The following is a 12,094-nucleotide window of genomic DNA, read 5'->3' on the forward strand; positions in this document are numbered from 1 at the left end:
AAAAAAAGGTCTTTAGAATGGGGAAAGCATAAATTGAACATGGGATGGGATCTAACATGGTCAAAGCAAGAACTTGCCACTTAATTATGATGCTTCCATAGGAGATTAAGCACCAGCTTCAAGTTTCATGTGTCCAAAAACTAGGAACTCAGACCTGAAACATAGCTAACACCTGCTGGGCAAGAAAAATCCGTTAAGACAAAAATCCTTTTAGAAAAACACCGTGATTAACTTTAAAATCATGAAGGTTATGAGTAATTTGGATATCCAATGCAAACTGTTATCTGTGAATGGGAAGTTGTCATACCAAAATGTATTATTATTATTATTATTATTATTATTATTATTATTATTATTATTATCTCATATGAAGACATAATGGTACAATGCCCACTTCTCTTTTTCTTCATTCTAGGAATTAGCTGCGAAAGAAAACGACAGCACGTCTCATAGCTCATTTGAAGTGTCACCTATAGGTTCTAAAGAGGTCAAAGAACGAAGCAACAGAATGAAAAAGTTGTCTTTGGGGATGGAAGATTATGGGGAAGATCCCAAAACCCCAAAGTCACAGTCTAGTGACAGCTATCGGAAACCGGTAGTTATTTCATAAGGCTTTTGTTGTTGTTTAGTCGTTTAGTCATGTCCGACTCTTTGTGACCCCATGGACCACAGCACGCCAGGCACTCCTGTCTTCCATTGCCTCCCGCAGTTTGGTCAAGCTCATGTTGGTAGCTTCGAGAACACTGTCCAACCATCTCGTCCTCTATCGTCCCCTTCTCCTTGTACCCTCTATCTTTCCCAACATCAGGGTCTTTTCCATGGAGTCTTCTCTTCTCATGAGGTGGCCAAAGTATTGGAGCCTCAGCTTCAGGATCTGTCCTTCCAGTGAGCACTCAGGGCTGATTTCCTTAAGAATGGAGAGGTTTGATCTTCTTGCATGGAACTCTCAAGAGTCTCATCTAGCATCATAATTCAAAAGCATCAATTCTTCGGCGATCAGCCTTCTTTATGGTCCAGCTCTCACTTTCATACATCACTACAGGGAAAATCATAGCTTTAACTAACCATTATTTCTTTTCACTTTTAATTGCACTCTAACTTGTCCTCAGAGATGGAGGAGTTTAAATGAAGGGAGAAAAAAAAGGTTTTAACTAAGACACTTAATTTTTAATCAGCATTTGCCAACCCCAAATCTACATGAATGTTTTTCGAAAATTTACATTTTAGAAAGTATATATATTCTACAACAGTAGGAAACTAATCTATGCATAAAGCTTTATATGTGATGTATTTGTTTGTCCTCTACTCTTAGCAGTTCTCAGTAAGAGATCACTAGTAGGTCACAACAATAAAAAAAAATAGCAAACCCTGTCCATAAATCAACTAAAAGCCATAGAATAAATCAGTTACATTGTCATCTGTCTGAATAAAGGTGTTACAAAATGGTAATCCTTCCTGGTGGTCTTACGTGGCGGTAAGTATGAGAATTAACAGAGGCTTATAAATAGCAAGTTCCTTGGTTCCTGTGACTGGTAAGGAAGCCATAAGTGATTAACAGACTTATGTACTAGTGGAAAATTTTGTGGAGTAGTTAACTGGGAGACAGGAGTGTATGTGCAAGACTGAGTTAATGAGAAGCAGGCTATCACTCCTAACAAACTGCCACTTCTGAACGCCGAGTGCTCTTTATTAACAGGAAGGCACAAGGCCAATCATAAAGTTTTCTGCTGCAATTGGTAGGATTTCCGTAAGTGACTCTTACACTCAACATTAAATGTATTTAGTACAGAGCATGTCAAAGTATGCATCACTCTTGCTCTTTTTTCCTTCTTTTGATCCCTGCAGTCTCTCATTAGCCACAATTACGGTCCTAGTTCAAACCCAACCAAACGACGACCAAGTCATGGAAGTGTATTCAATTTCCATGTATCCGGCCGAGATGCTGGTTCAAGGGCTGAGTTTGGGGAGGATGAATCTAGCAGCATTGGGGAGACGGAGATCCAGCACAGCACACTGCTGGCTGCACGAATGGGAAGACGTCCAAGCATCCAAAGTCAAACCAGCTACAGTCCTCGCCTGACAGCTCCAAACTACATGCAGCCCAGCAGATGGGCTGCTGGAGACGATTGCAATGGGATGGTTTCATTGATGGGGGGCAGTGGAACAAGGCCGTTTAACATGGATCCCATTTCCAGTGAAGGGTCATTGCTTCCTCCACTTATGGAAAATCCTGGGAAAGGAGATCTGGTGAGTTGAGAATGTAATCAGACAGATGCAATTTTCTGATTGGTGGCTTCCCCCCAGTTGTCTAGGATGCAGTAATCAATTTTTGCTATGTATATTTTCTGTACCTAGAAGAAAAATGATTCCACCCCTAAAAAGTATTCTCAAATTACTTCCCTACAGATGATGATGATTTAAATTTCTTCCCCAGCCTTCATCATTAGTCCCAGGGCAATTTGCCACACACACACACACACACACACACACACACACACAATATATATATACACAAACAACAACAACAAAAACAACAACAACAATTAAGATTATTATCCTCTAACCACTTCTCTGGGAGTAAACCTCATTGAACTCAATGGGATTTACTTCCAAATAGGCATTCATAGAATCTCACTGTAAATGTATTTGTGAATAGTGGGCATGGAGGGTGGGGAGTGTTACCAAAAGGTTTGGGGGCAGGGGCAGACTTAAAGAAGAAGGAGTAGTAAGAGCTAAGAGGTGAGAGCCCTGTGGTATGAATAAAAAGCAAATATTTCCTTTCTGCACCATAGTGCATGCATTCTCTTTTAGCTAAGGACTGCTGTGAAGCTCTAAAGCTAAGATTCCAAAGGCACACCCATATTGAAGACTAACAAATGCTTTATGACAGAAGCTTTCATGGAACTACAGCCTGCTTCATCAAATGAATGAAGTGTTGTCCTGAGTCACATGTAAACTGGGTGAGGAAGGAACTAATAAGTAGTGAAGTGAGAGGAAAATGAAATTTAGAACGACTGAACAATAATACTCATTGTCACTCGACATTTCCCCCGAATGTATTAAGACTGTGTGGTCCACTGAATTTTGCAGTAAGCATATTTACGTTCATATCTGTTTCTCTTCCTGCCTGAAATCAAAGCACATAAAGCTTCCATAACTAGACATGTTGTTTACATCTTTAAACAGACTACTTCTTGTGATGAAGCCAACAAGAGGTTCCAAACTCAGCGTCTCTCAGTAGATTATTATAATCACCCACTTCAAAGACAAAGGGCAGCAAGTGCAGTCAGTATCATTACCAGTGCGCTGGAAGGTATGTTGTTGCATATTCATGGGCGCAAATATAGTGGTTGGATACCAAGGTTAAGGACATGCTTTAAATGCCATAAATGGGCGGATTTAGCACTTGCACTTGGGTCTATGTATTGTTCCTGTCTTGCATATCACCTTTAAATAGGGATTCAGGGCTGGCCCACCCTTGAGGCAAGATGAGACGACTGCTTCAGGTGGCAGGAATCACAAGGCTAGCTGATCCCAATGTAGACCTTTACTGTCCCTTTGTTCCTGGTGTGGAAGTTGAGGCTATGGGTTTGTTTTGTTCTGGTTCTGGTTTTTCCATATGAATTTTGTGTTTTTACTTTGTATGTTTATGCTGTAAACCACCCTGAGATTTTCAGATAAAGGGCAGTATACAAATTAAATAAATAAAAATAATAAAATAAATGTAGATCTTTTCTCACCCTTTCCCCCCCCCCCCCCCGGTTGGGCAGGAAGTGCCATTTAGGGATTTTCAAGGTAGCACTTTGGGATCAGAAACAGATAGGAAGCTAGTGAAGCTAGGAGTTTGGCCTACACTCGAGTAGGACCCTGGCAGAGACACATGCCCGACTGGCATGTTCTCTCCCTCCTGGTCGATCATTCAGGAGCTTCCAAAGCTTTCTTCAGCCTTAACATCACAGCGACCGATGCCAACCGACACCGGCACACTTAGGGATCCGCAGAGTTTGCGCAGTTGCATAACTTCCCACTCTGTGGAGTCAAAACATATACCGTCATGTGAAAGACAACAATCCCATGACTGCAATCATGGAGCAGAATTCTAACAGAGATATCAATTACAATAGTCCTTGATCATACATTTTAAAAAAGAATTCTGCTGGAGCATCAACAGATTCAGTAGGAGTTGTTCTCACAAGTCCTTATTGATCCCACTTCCTGACCATAGGTGCGTGTTTCTAAATATTTTTTTTACGGGTGGGGGGGACCTTACTCTATTGTGTTTACTGTTTAGAACTTGAAGAATCTAATCAGAAATGCCCCCGCTTCTTGAAGAACTTGGCTGCAAAGTATCTTGTGTGGAACTTTTGCCCACTGTGGTTGAAGATAAAGAAGAATGTGGGCGTTTTTGTTATGGATCCATTTACGGACCTCACAATCACAGTTTGCATTGTGATGAATACTCTATTTATGGCGCTAGAACACTATAAAATGTCCCCTGATTTCGAGGCCATGCTTGGGATAGGCAACAAGGTAAGCGAATTCTGGCAAGCAGGATGTTCTGCATCAGCATGTAATAAGCTTTTATGCATTTGTTATTATTATCGTATTGATTTCTGACAGCATTCACCCTTCCCCAAAGGGTATAAGGTTCAATGACTCTCACCTATCACTATCTGAAGAAAATTCTTTATTAATTTATTTCTGTTAACTACGACAAACTGTGTTATATCTCTTGGTATTAGCATACCTAGATATTTAATAGATTCGGAACAAATCTGGAATTTATATTCCTTGGATGAATGTGTAAACAGGTTTTGACTTATTGGCATCAGTTCTGGTTTGGAGCAATTAACTGAGTAACCAGATACTTTACCAAAAGCATCTATTGTTTGCATCGAGATGGGAATACTAGCCTGAATAGTTCGAAATAAACAAAAGAATATCGTCTACAAATGAAACTAATTTATATTCAATATTATAAACCTCACAATGTTGTCTAATAGCGCAAGCCAAAGGAAAGGTGGCAGACATGCTGCCATTCACTTTGATTCTAGGAGTGGCTGCCGGGACAAGCCACAGGCTCTTCTTATATGCCCAGGGAGCAGACTGAGCCCACCCTCCAGGAGTGGCCACCCCCTTGCCCACTCACAATTGGCTGATTGAGCGAGCTGGCAGGATCTGTTGCCTGGGCAGCAAGCTCAGCCCAGGGACCTCCTTTGCTGCCCAGGACACAGCCCAAGGGGCCTCCGTCGTCTGATTGTGAAGGGTGATGGAGGGAGTGCCAGACCGCAATGGAGCCCCCCAGGAAGGGTTTGCAGACTTCTGAACATGCCTGTTTGTCATGTGAACTGTCCTTAACCCTGGAATGAGGAGAGAGGATTCTGGAACATACAGATTTGACGTCTCCACTTCTATTTTGCAGATTTTCACCGGAATTTTCACTGCAGAAGTGATCCTGAAAATCATTGCGCTGGATCCCTATTATTATTTTCAGCAGCGCTCAAATATCTTTGACAGTGTGATTGTCTTCATAAGCATCATTGAACTGAGCAGTGAACCCAAAGAGAATAAGGCATCAGGGAAAAAAGGCAGCAGGAAAGGAAATTTTACAGTTTTACGGACCTTGAGGCTGGTAATCCCTTGCTCTCTCTTTTTTCCTCTTCCTTCCTTTCTTTTTGGACATATAGGACAGGATTTCCCACGAGCTACATCTCTTGCAGAAGATCACTATTGATTATACATTTGTGGAGCACTGTGAAAGATTTAACCTGCTAATCTCCAGATGTGCCCTGTGAGGGATGTTATTTTCAGGTAGAGGAAATTGAGGGCAATCAGCAGCAACTTCCCCAAGGCCACCCGGTGCTTTCAGGACCAGGAAGGGAGTTGAAAATATGTGTCCAAGGCCAGCTCCTGTGCTGTGCTCCTTGGGAGAGACATGAAGGAGACAAGCTATCAGTGGCCACTAGACACGATCGCCAACTATTACTTCCAGCATTGCAGACAGCATGCCTCTAAACACCGGATGCTAGGGAAAAATGAGTGGGAGCGTGTTACTGCATTCATGTTCTGCTCTGGGGCTTCCCTAGAGGCACTTGTTTGGCTGCTGAGGATCGGACATAATAAATAACAATATGTTCAAAAGAGAACAAAAAGGCAAGATGAAGCTGAAAAGAAGGATAAACAGAGTTAGAACTGAAGGCTACAAAAAATAGAAACTGCCAAACTGTTCTGTTCTTTGGTTATCTAACAATACAATACTTTCCTCCCCAACAGATGCGGGTCTTCAAGTTGGCAAAGTCTTGGCCAACCTTAAACACCCTTATTAAGATAATTTTAAACTCAGTGGATGCTCTGGGCAACCTCACCCTCGTTCTGGCCATTATCGTCTTTATCTTCGCTGTATTTGGAATGCAGCTATTTGGGGGCAACTATAAGACTCATTGTAAGAAACTGGCCGATGACTGCAAACTGCGATGGCATATGCAAGATTTTTTCCACTCCTTCCTTGTTATTTTCCGAATTTTGTGTGGAGAATGGATCGAAACCATGTGGGGTTGCATGGTGGTCAATGAGCAATCTATGTGCTTGCTTGTCTTCTTGCTGGTCATGGTGATTGGAAATTTAGTGGTGAGTTTACAGATACCTTTTGGTTTCCCCTCCCCTTTTTATCAAAATTTTGCTTTGCTATTAATGAAAAGGGGAAATGTGTTTGAAAAGGCCATCCTCATGCTGTATCTTTAAAATAAGACAAGACAAGTACGTGGAATGGTAGTATTCCAGAAAATCTGTCCTGGGCTTCTTCCGCCAGGTTCTTGGAATCACAAGTGGGGAGGGTGCTGTTTTACTCATGTCCTGTTTGCAGGTTTCCAATGGGCATCTGGTTGGTTACTGTGTGAAGAGGAGGCTAGAATAGATGGGCAATTGACCTGATCTAGGAGGGCCCTTCTACTGTTCTTATGTTTTCACATCTTTCACATCAGCCAGTGTGGTGTAGTGGTTAAGAGCGGTAGACTCGTAATCTGGTGAACCGGGTTCGTGTCTTCGCTCCTCCACATGCAGCTGCTGGGTGACCTTGGGCTAGTCATACCTCTTTGAAGTCTCTCAGCCTCACCTCACAGAGTGTTTGTTGTAGGGGAGGAAGGGAAAGGAGAATGTTAGCCGCTTTGAGAGCGATAAAGCGAGATATCAAATCCAAACTCTTCTTTCAGTCTTTTCTCAAGCCATTGGGAAATGAAAGGAAATTACATAATAAGGAGACAGGAGAAGGAAGTAAAACATCTTACCTGCCTCTCACTCTTAACCTGGCTTTGTTGGGAGATTTTCTGCTCCAATTTGTCGATATTTGTTCATTCCACCTATGCTCTAAAACTAGCTTGCAAAGAATTAATAAGAATGAAAACAGATGTATCATTTTAAGAGTAGACAATGCATACAACTAGGGTAAAATGTGCATTAAAAAGCATATATTGATTAAGCTAACATAAAAATGCATTATATTACAGAAAATCGTTTTCCAGAAATGCGTATATTAGGCAAAATTGCATACAAAGTGTGTATATCACAATAAATTTGCACTAAATTGCTGATGAATTTTCATGGATTTTTTTTTTAAATAAAAAAACCCCACACATGTCAATTGATGTGGAGAACTGAACTTAAGGTTGACAAAATGAGAAACTGGGAAAAACCAAAATTGTCAAATTTTGGCTATCCCTGGCTGTTGGTTGGTTTCCTTGTCCTGGCCATGCCAGAATTGGTTGTTTCCATCTCTCTTCAGAAAAAAACCAAAACAATTATGCTAGAAATGTTGTTAAACATTTGCTCTTCCCGTTGCTTTGAGGTGCTCAATTTGTTCATTGCCCTGCTGCTGAACTCGTTCAGCACTGACAACCTCCTCCAACTCCCGGAAGACGACCGAGAAACGAACAACCTTAAAATTGCCTTCGCTCGGATCCACCGAGGGCTGCATGCAGCAAAACAGGCAATGTTGGCTTTTTGTTTCAAAGCTCTTGGGTACAAGCGGAAGGCAGCTCAGAAGAAAATAAAATGTGAATCTGAGAAGAACGGGCTGGAGCTTCGAAAAGATCTCCCGAACTTCAAGGAGAGCCATGGTAACAGAGAGATCGAGAAGAACGGGGAGAGGAGCTCAGTTCATATCCCGGATGATTTCATCAGCAACCCCAATGTGTTTGTCTGTGTTCCCATTGCTGCCCCCGAGTCCGATAGCGAGGGGTCTGAAGATGCTGATGAGAAGCAGGGGGCAGCCATGGAGACAGAATATACTGAGAAGGTAAGGAGTCAGCTGAAGGCCACATTTCCATGTTGGGCAAATATTGCAGCGGACAGAAATGGAGACAGCAATATTAATCTCAGTCCTCAATATTCTGTCCCACTTTCTGAATGTTCTGTCACACTGTAGAATTAATGAGAAGCAGAAGCAATGATGTGACTGTGCTGATAGAAGGTCACCTCATGAGGAACAAGATTAGCTTCTGCCCCTCTTCCTCCTCCTCCTCCTATCATCATCATCATCATCATCCCTACATTTCCTTCGATAAGCTCAATATGGAATACACCCTTTTTTGCTCTTAATTGTTCACCTCATTTCCTAGCACAGCTTCCCTCCACCCCCTGCCCATTCGCATGAAATTTGACTGATCACATCATGAAACATCATGACGCTAATCTAACCGGGAAACATTTGTAAACAAAACCACATGGGTGGCTGCAGCCAATCAGATTAAGAGGCAGTGTCGGGCAAATGAGGCTGAGGATCAGGGCGGAGAAGGAAAATGGCACTGAGAAGAAGCAATAACCAGGGAAGCAAAAGTGCATTTCCCTTGTGTGCTGTAGCTACTCCACCTAGAGAGCTGGTACAAGCTACTCATACACAGCGTGACCCAATAGGCCCACCACAGCTCACCAACAATGAACCGTGGTTCAGGAAGCACTTGATAAAGCTCTTGGTTTTGCTGCCTGCCGGAAGGCCAAAATATGTGATGTTGGGAGATCAGGGGCTGTGGGGATTCTGATAAGGAATGTAGTGGGAGGGGAAGAGACCTTATCTTTTTCCTGAATGCTTGCATGAAAATGCCCTCTTCCAGTGCTATTTGCCCTGCGAGGCACAACATACAACTACCGTATTTTTTGCACCATAACACTCACTTTTTTCCTCTTAGAAAGTAAGGGGAAATGTCTGTGCGTGTTATGGAGCGAATGCCTGCGGGTGGCGGATCTGCTGCAGTTGTGAGCAGAGCATCCATGGTTCCCCTTCCTTCCCTCCTCCGTAGCTCGCTTTGAAACAGCAAAGCGGGAGAAGAGCCGCTGAGTGGGGAGGAGAGAGCAAAGCGGGAGAGGAAAAGAGCCGCTTACACTCCTGTCCGGTTGGCTCCTTTAAAGCAAGCAGGCTCTCTGTCCCTCTCTCCTCCCCACTCAGCTCGCTAAATAGCATTATTAGCAGCATCCTTCTCCACACACCCCATGTGTGCTCCTTGTCCCTTGAGTGCTTTTCCTTCCCTCCCCACTTAAAACGTGGTTACAAAGCACGGATTCACATGGATCCTCAGGATTTTTGCACTGGGTCACCCCAAATTCACCATCAGATCACATAGCATGTCCACATAGCTACATCTTGCACCAAAAAAATCACGCACCCACTGTTGCCTGGGGTTACAGTGGTGCAAAAACATGGTTACAAAGCATGGATCCACATGGATCCTCAGGATTTTTGCATTGGGCTACTCCAAACTCACTGTCAGATCACATGTCTGTGGCCACAGCATGAACCACAAAAATCATACATCCACTGTTTCGTTTAGAATATTTTTTTTCTTGTTTTCCTCCTCTAAAAACTACGTGTGTGTTATGGTCTGGTGCGTGTTATAGAGCGAAAAATACGGTACATTATGGATACCTGTATGTTTCCCTCTGCAAGGCAAATACCAGCTTGGGCAAGAGATTTTCACTGGGAAATGGGGCAGGGGGAAATTCTGCCATAGTCCCAATTAGAATCCACTCCCCTACAGATGACAATAATTTTGTTTGAGTCACAGAAATACATCTCTCTTTAGCTCGCATGGCTTTAACTAACAGTAGGAGGGAAAGGGGTCCCCCCCCCCGAAAAAACACAAATACAAGTGGCATGGTCTTGAGTGCAGATGAATGTGGCTTCTCTTCAGCAGGAAAACCAGCTGCGACTGAGAGGAGAGCGGAGCAAGAGTTCCGATGCCTGGAGCCGAACATCTGAAATCTCCTCTCCTGGGGAAACAAGTATGCATTGGAAAGCTGGGTCCTCATCACCAAAACAAAAAGAGGTAAAAGTTGTTCACTAATAAAGAAAAGTAAAAGCAGATAACGATAATCCAGATGATAAAATGTGCTGATTGCAGAACTGGGTAAGAAAAAAAAAAGGTTGCATTGAAATCAGGAATAAACAAACAAACAAAGTCGCGACTCTAATTGAAACGTCACCATTCAGTGTGTTGAACTGAAACCCAAGCAGGTTGTTTTGAGTATCTTCCTTTGACTGTTTGTGTGCCTCTGATGTTTGTTTGGTTAGTTAGTTAGTTAGTTTGCTTGCTTGCCTGCCTGCTTGTTTTGAGGGGTAAGGCATGCTGATTCAGAGTCTTTGAACCTCTCTTTTGGTGCTGAAATGGATATTGTAGATCAGAAATTTATATGTGTTACATTAATCACACAGCAAGCGTGTCACTGATTTTTTTTTATTTAATACGAGGCACCAAAACCATACCATGTGGGGAGATGAGGTTTAACCCTTTAACCCTTATGATCATGGCAAAAATACATCGCTCCCAGTGCAAAAATTAGCCTTAGGAAAAAATCCTCCTATTGACTCTGGTGGCTAATTGTTGCACTCTGGTGCAGGGAGGATGGGTTTGTCAGGATTTCACCTAGGAATTGAAAGGTTAAATCTCCCATTCCCATGCACCGTGGTCCTGATGTGAAAATCACTCCTCCCAATATGCCTAGCATTAAATTTCTTAAAATCCACATGTGGCTGCTAACTACATTAAGATAAAATTCTAGCTGCACTCCTGTTAGGCAAAACCGACAGACAATGCCTGGTAAAAAAGAAAAGGCTCTATTTTTCTTTTGCAGAGAGCTGACATTATCAGCTGCTCAGAAGGCAGCACTGTGGACCTAGCAAACTCTGAAGAATTCCTGAAGCAGATCCCTGAACTAGCTGAGGACTCGGAGCCAGATAATTGTTTCCCTGAAAGTAAGGATGCACTTCATCAATTTATTCTAGGCAGGGCTACATAATTTCAGAATGACCACTCCCCGCTTAAAACGGGGGGCGCCCTTTGCGTGGACGCGCGCAGCCCTAGACCTGGAGCGGCTCCATCAGCATAGGCTTGGCTTTGCCTTCCCTCAGGTGGGATACCTGGAGGTCTCCACCTACCTCAGTCAGTTGTCCAATCCCACCTGGGGGAAGCGTTGCCAAGGAGACCAGGCCAGGTAGGGGAGGGATTACCTGCCCACACAATAGAGGGAGGATCTTACCTGGGAATCCTCACTTGGCTCCAGAGCTTCTCCCACCCTACCCACCCTCAGTTAATGTCTTCTTTTGCAGGTTAATTTTCTTCACAGGTATGCGGGCGCTGCTACATTAAGGTCGCTGTTAAAGGGCCGGAAAGGAATTTCCCTGCATTGGCAGGTTTCGCCTTTCCCGTAGCAAAACGTCACAACTTTGGCGGTATCAGGCCTTGGGCGGAATCCTTTAGTCCATCTTCCTCTTTGCGGCGGCGATACCAGGGTTCCCCGTTGAAGGGGTTTCTGAAGGGAGGCTTTGACCGTATGCCGAAAGGTCATCATTGCTCTCCCTGGTGGCGGTGGCGTAACGGGGGCAGCTATCTCTGCTTGAACATATGTTCTCCAGAGCTGGCCCATCCCCCCCCCCACTGGATAACCCTGAAGCTCCCTAGGTCCCCGGCTGGGGACTGGGGAGGGAGAACGCCCAATGCCTGAGCCAAGGTCTACCCACATTTGAAATTTAATAAAGTTGTGGCCAATTTAATCCCATAGCACGTTGTCTTGAGTCGTTATTCCACATGACCGGGGGGACCGCTCGGGA

General features: G+C 43.5%; 2 protein-coding genes across 8 annotated transcripts in view; both read left to right on the plus strand.

The window, feature by feature from the left end:
• Positions 1-12,094, plus strand: part of LOC310827694 (uncharacterized protein) — a 940,809-nt gene that overhangs the window by 416,867 nt on the left and 511,848 nt on the right. The gene's annotated exons all lie outside the window — the stretch shown is intronic.
• Positions 1-12,094, plus strand: part of LOC310827665 (sodium channel protein type 5 subunit alpha-like) — a 38,313-nt gene that overhangs the window by 11,555 nt on the left and 14,664 nt on the right. For 5 of the 7 annotated variants that reach the window (XM_083703914.1, XM_083703913.1, XM_083703915.1 and 2 more), the window contains exons 7-15: positions 416-595; positions 1,846-2,247; positions 3,187-3,313; positions 4,292-4,530; positions 5,423-5,632; positions 6,274-6,627; positions 7,841-8,290; positions 10,179-10,313; positions 11,119-11,239. In XM_083703914.1, the coding sequence (XP_083560040.1) occupies positions 416-595; positions 1,846-2,247; positions 3,187-3,313; positions 4,292-4,530; positions 5,423-5,632; positions 6,274-6,627; positions 7,841-8,290; positions 10,179-10,313; positions 11,119-11,239 (2,218 nt within the window). The remainder of the gene's footprint in view (positions 1-415; positions 596-1,845; positions 2,248-3,186; positions 3,314-4,291; positions 4,531-5,422; positions 5,633-6,273; positions 6,628-7,840; positions 8,291-10,178; positions 10,314-11,118; positions 11,240-12,094) is intronic. The other 2 variants (XM_083703912.1, XM_083703917.1) reach the window with 1 other exon arrangement.

This window comes from Podarcis gaigeae (genome assembly GCF_964106915.1).
Source record: "Podarcis gaigeae genome assembly, chromosome: 12".
In the NCBI taxonomy this organism is placed as follows: domain Eukaryota; kingdom Metazoa; phylum Chordata; class Lepidosauria; order Squamata; family Lacertidae; genus Podarcis; species Podarcis gaigeae.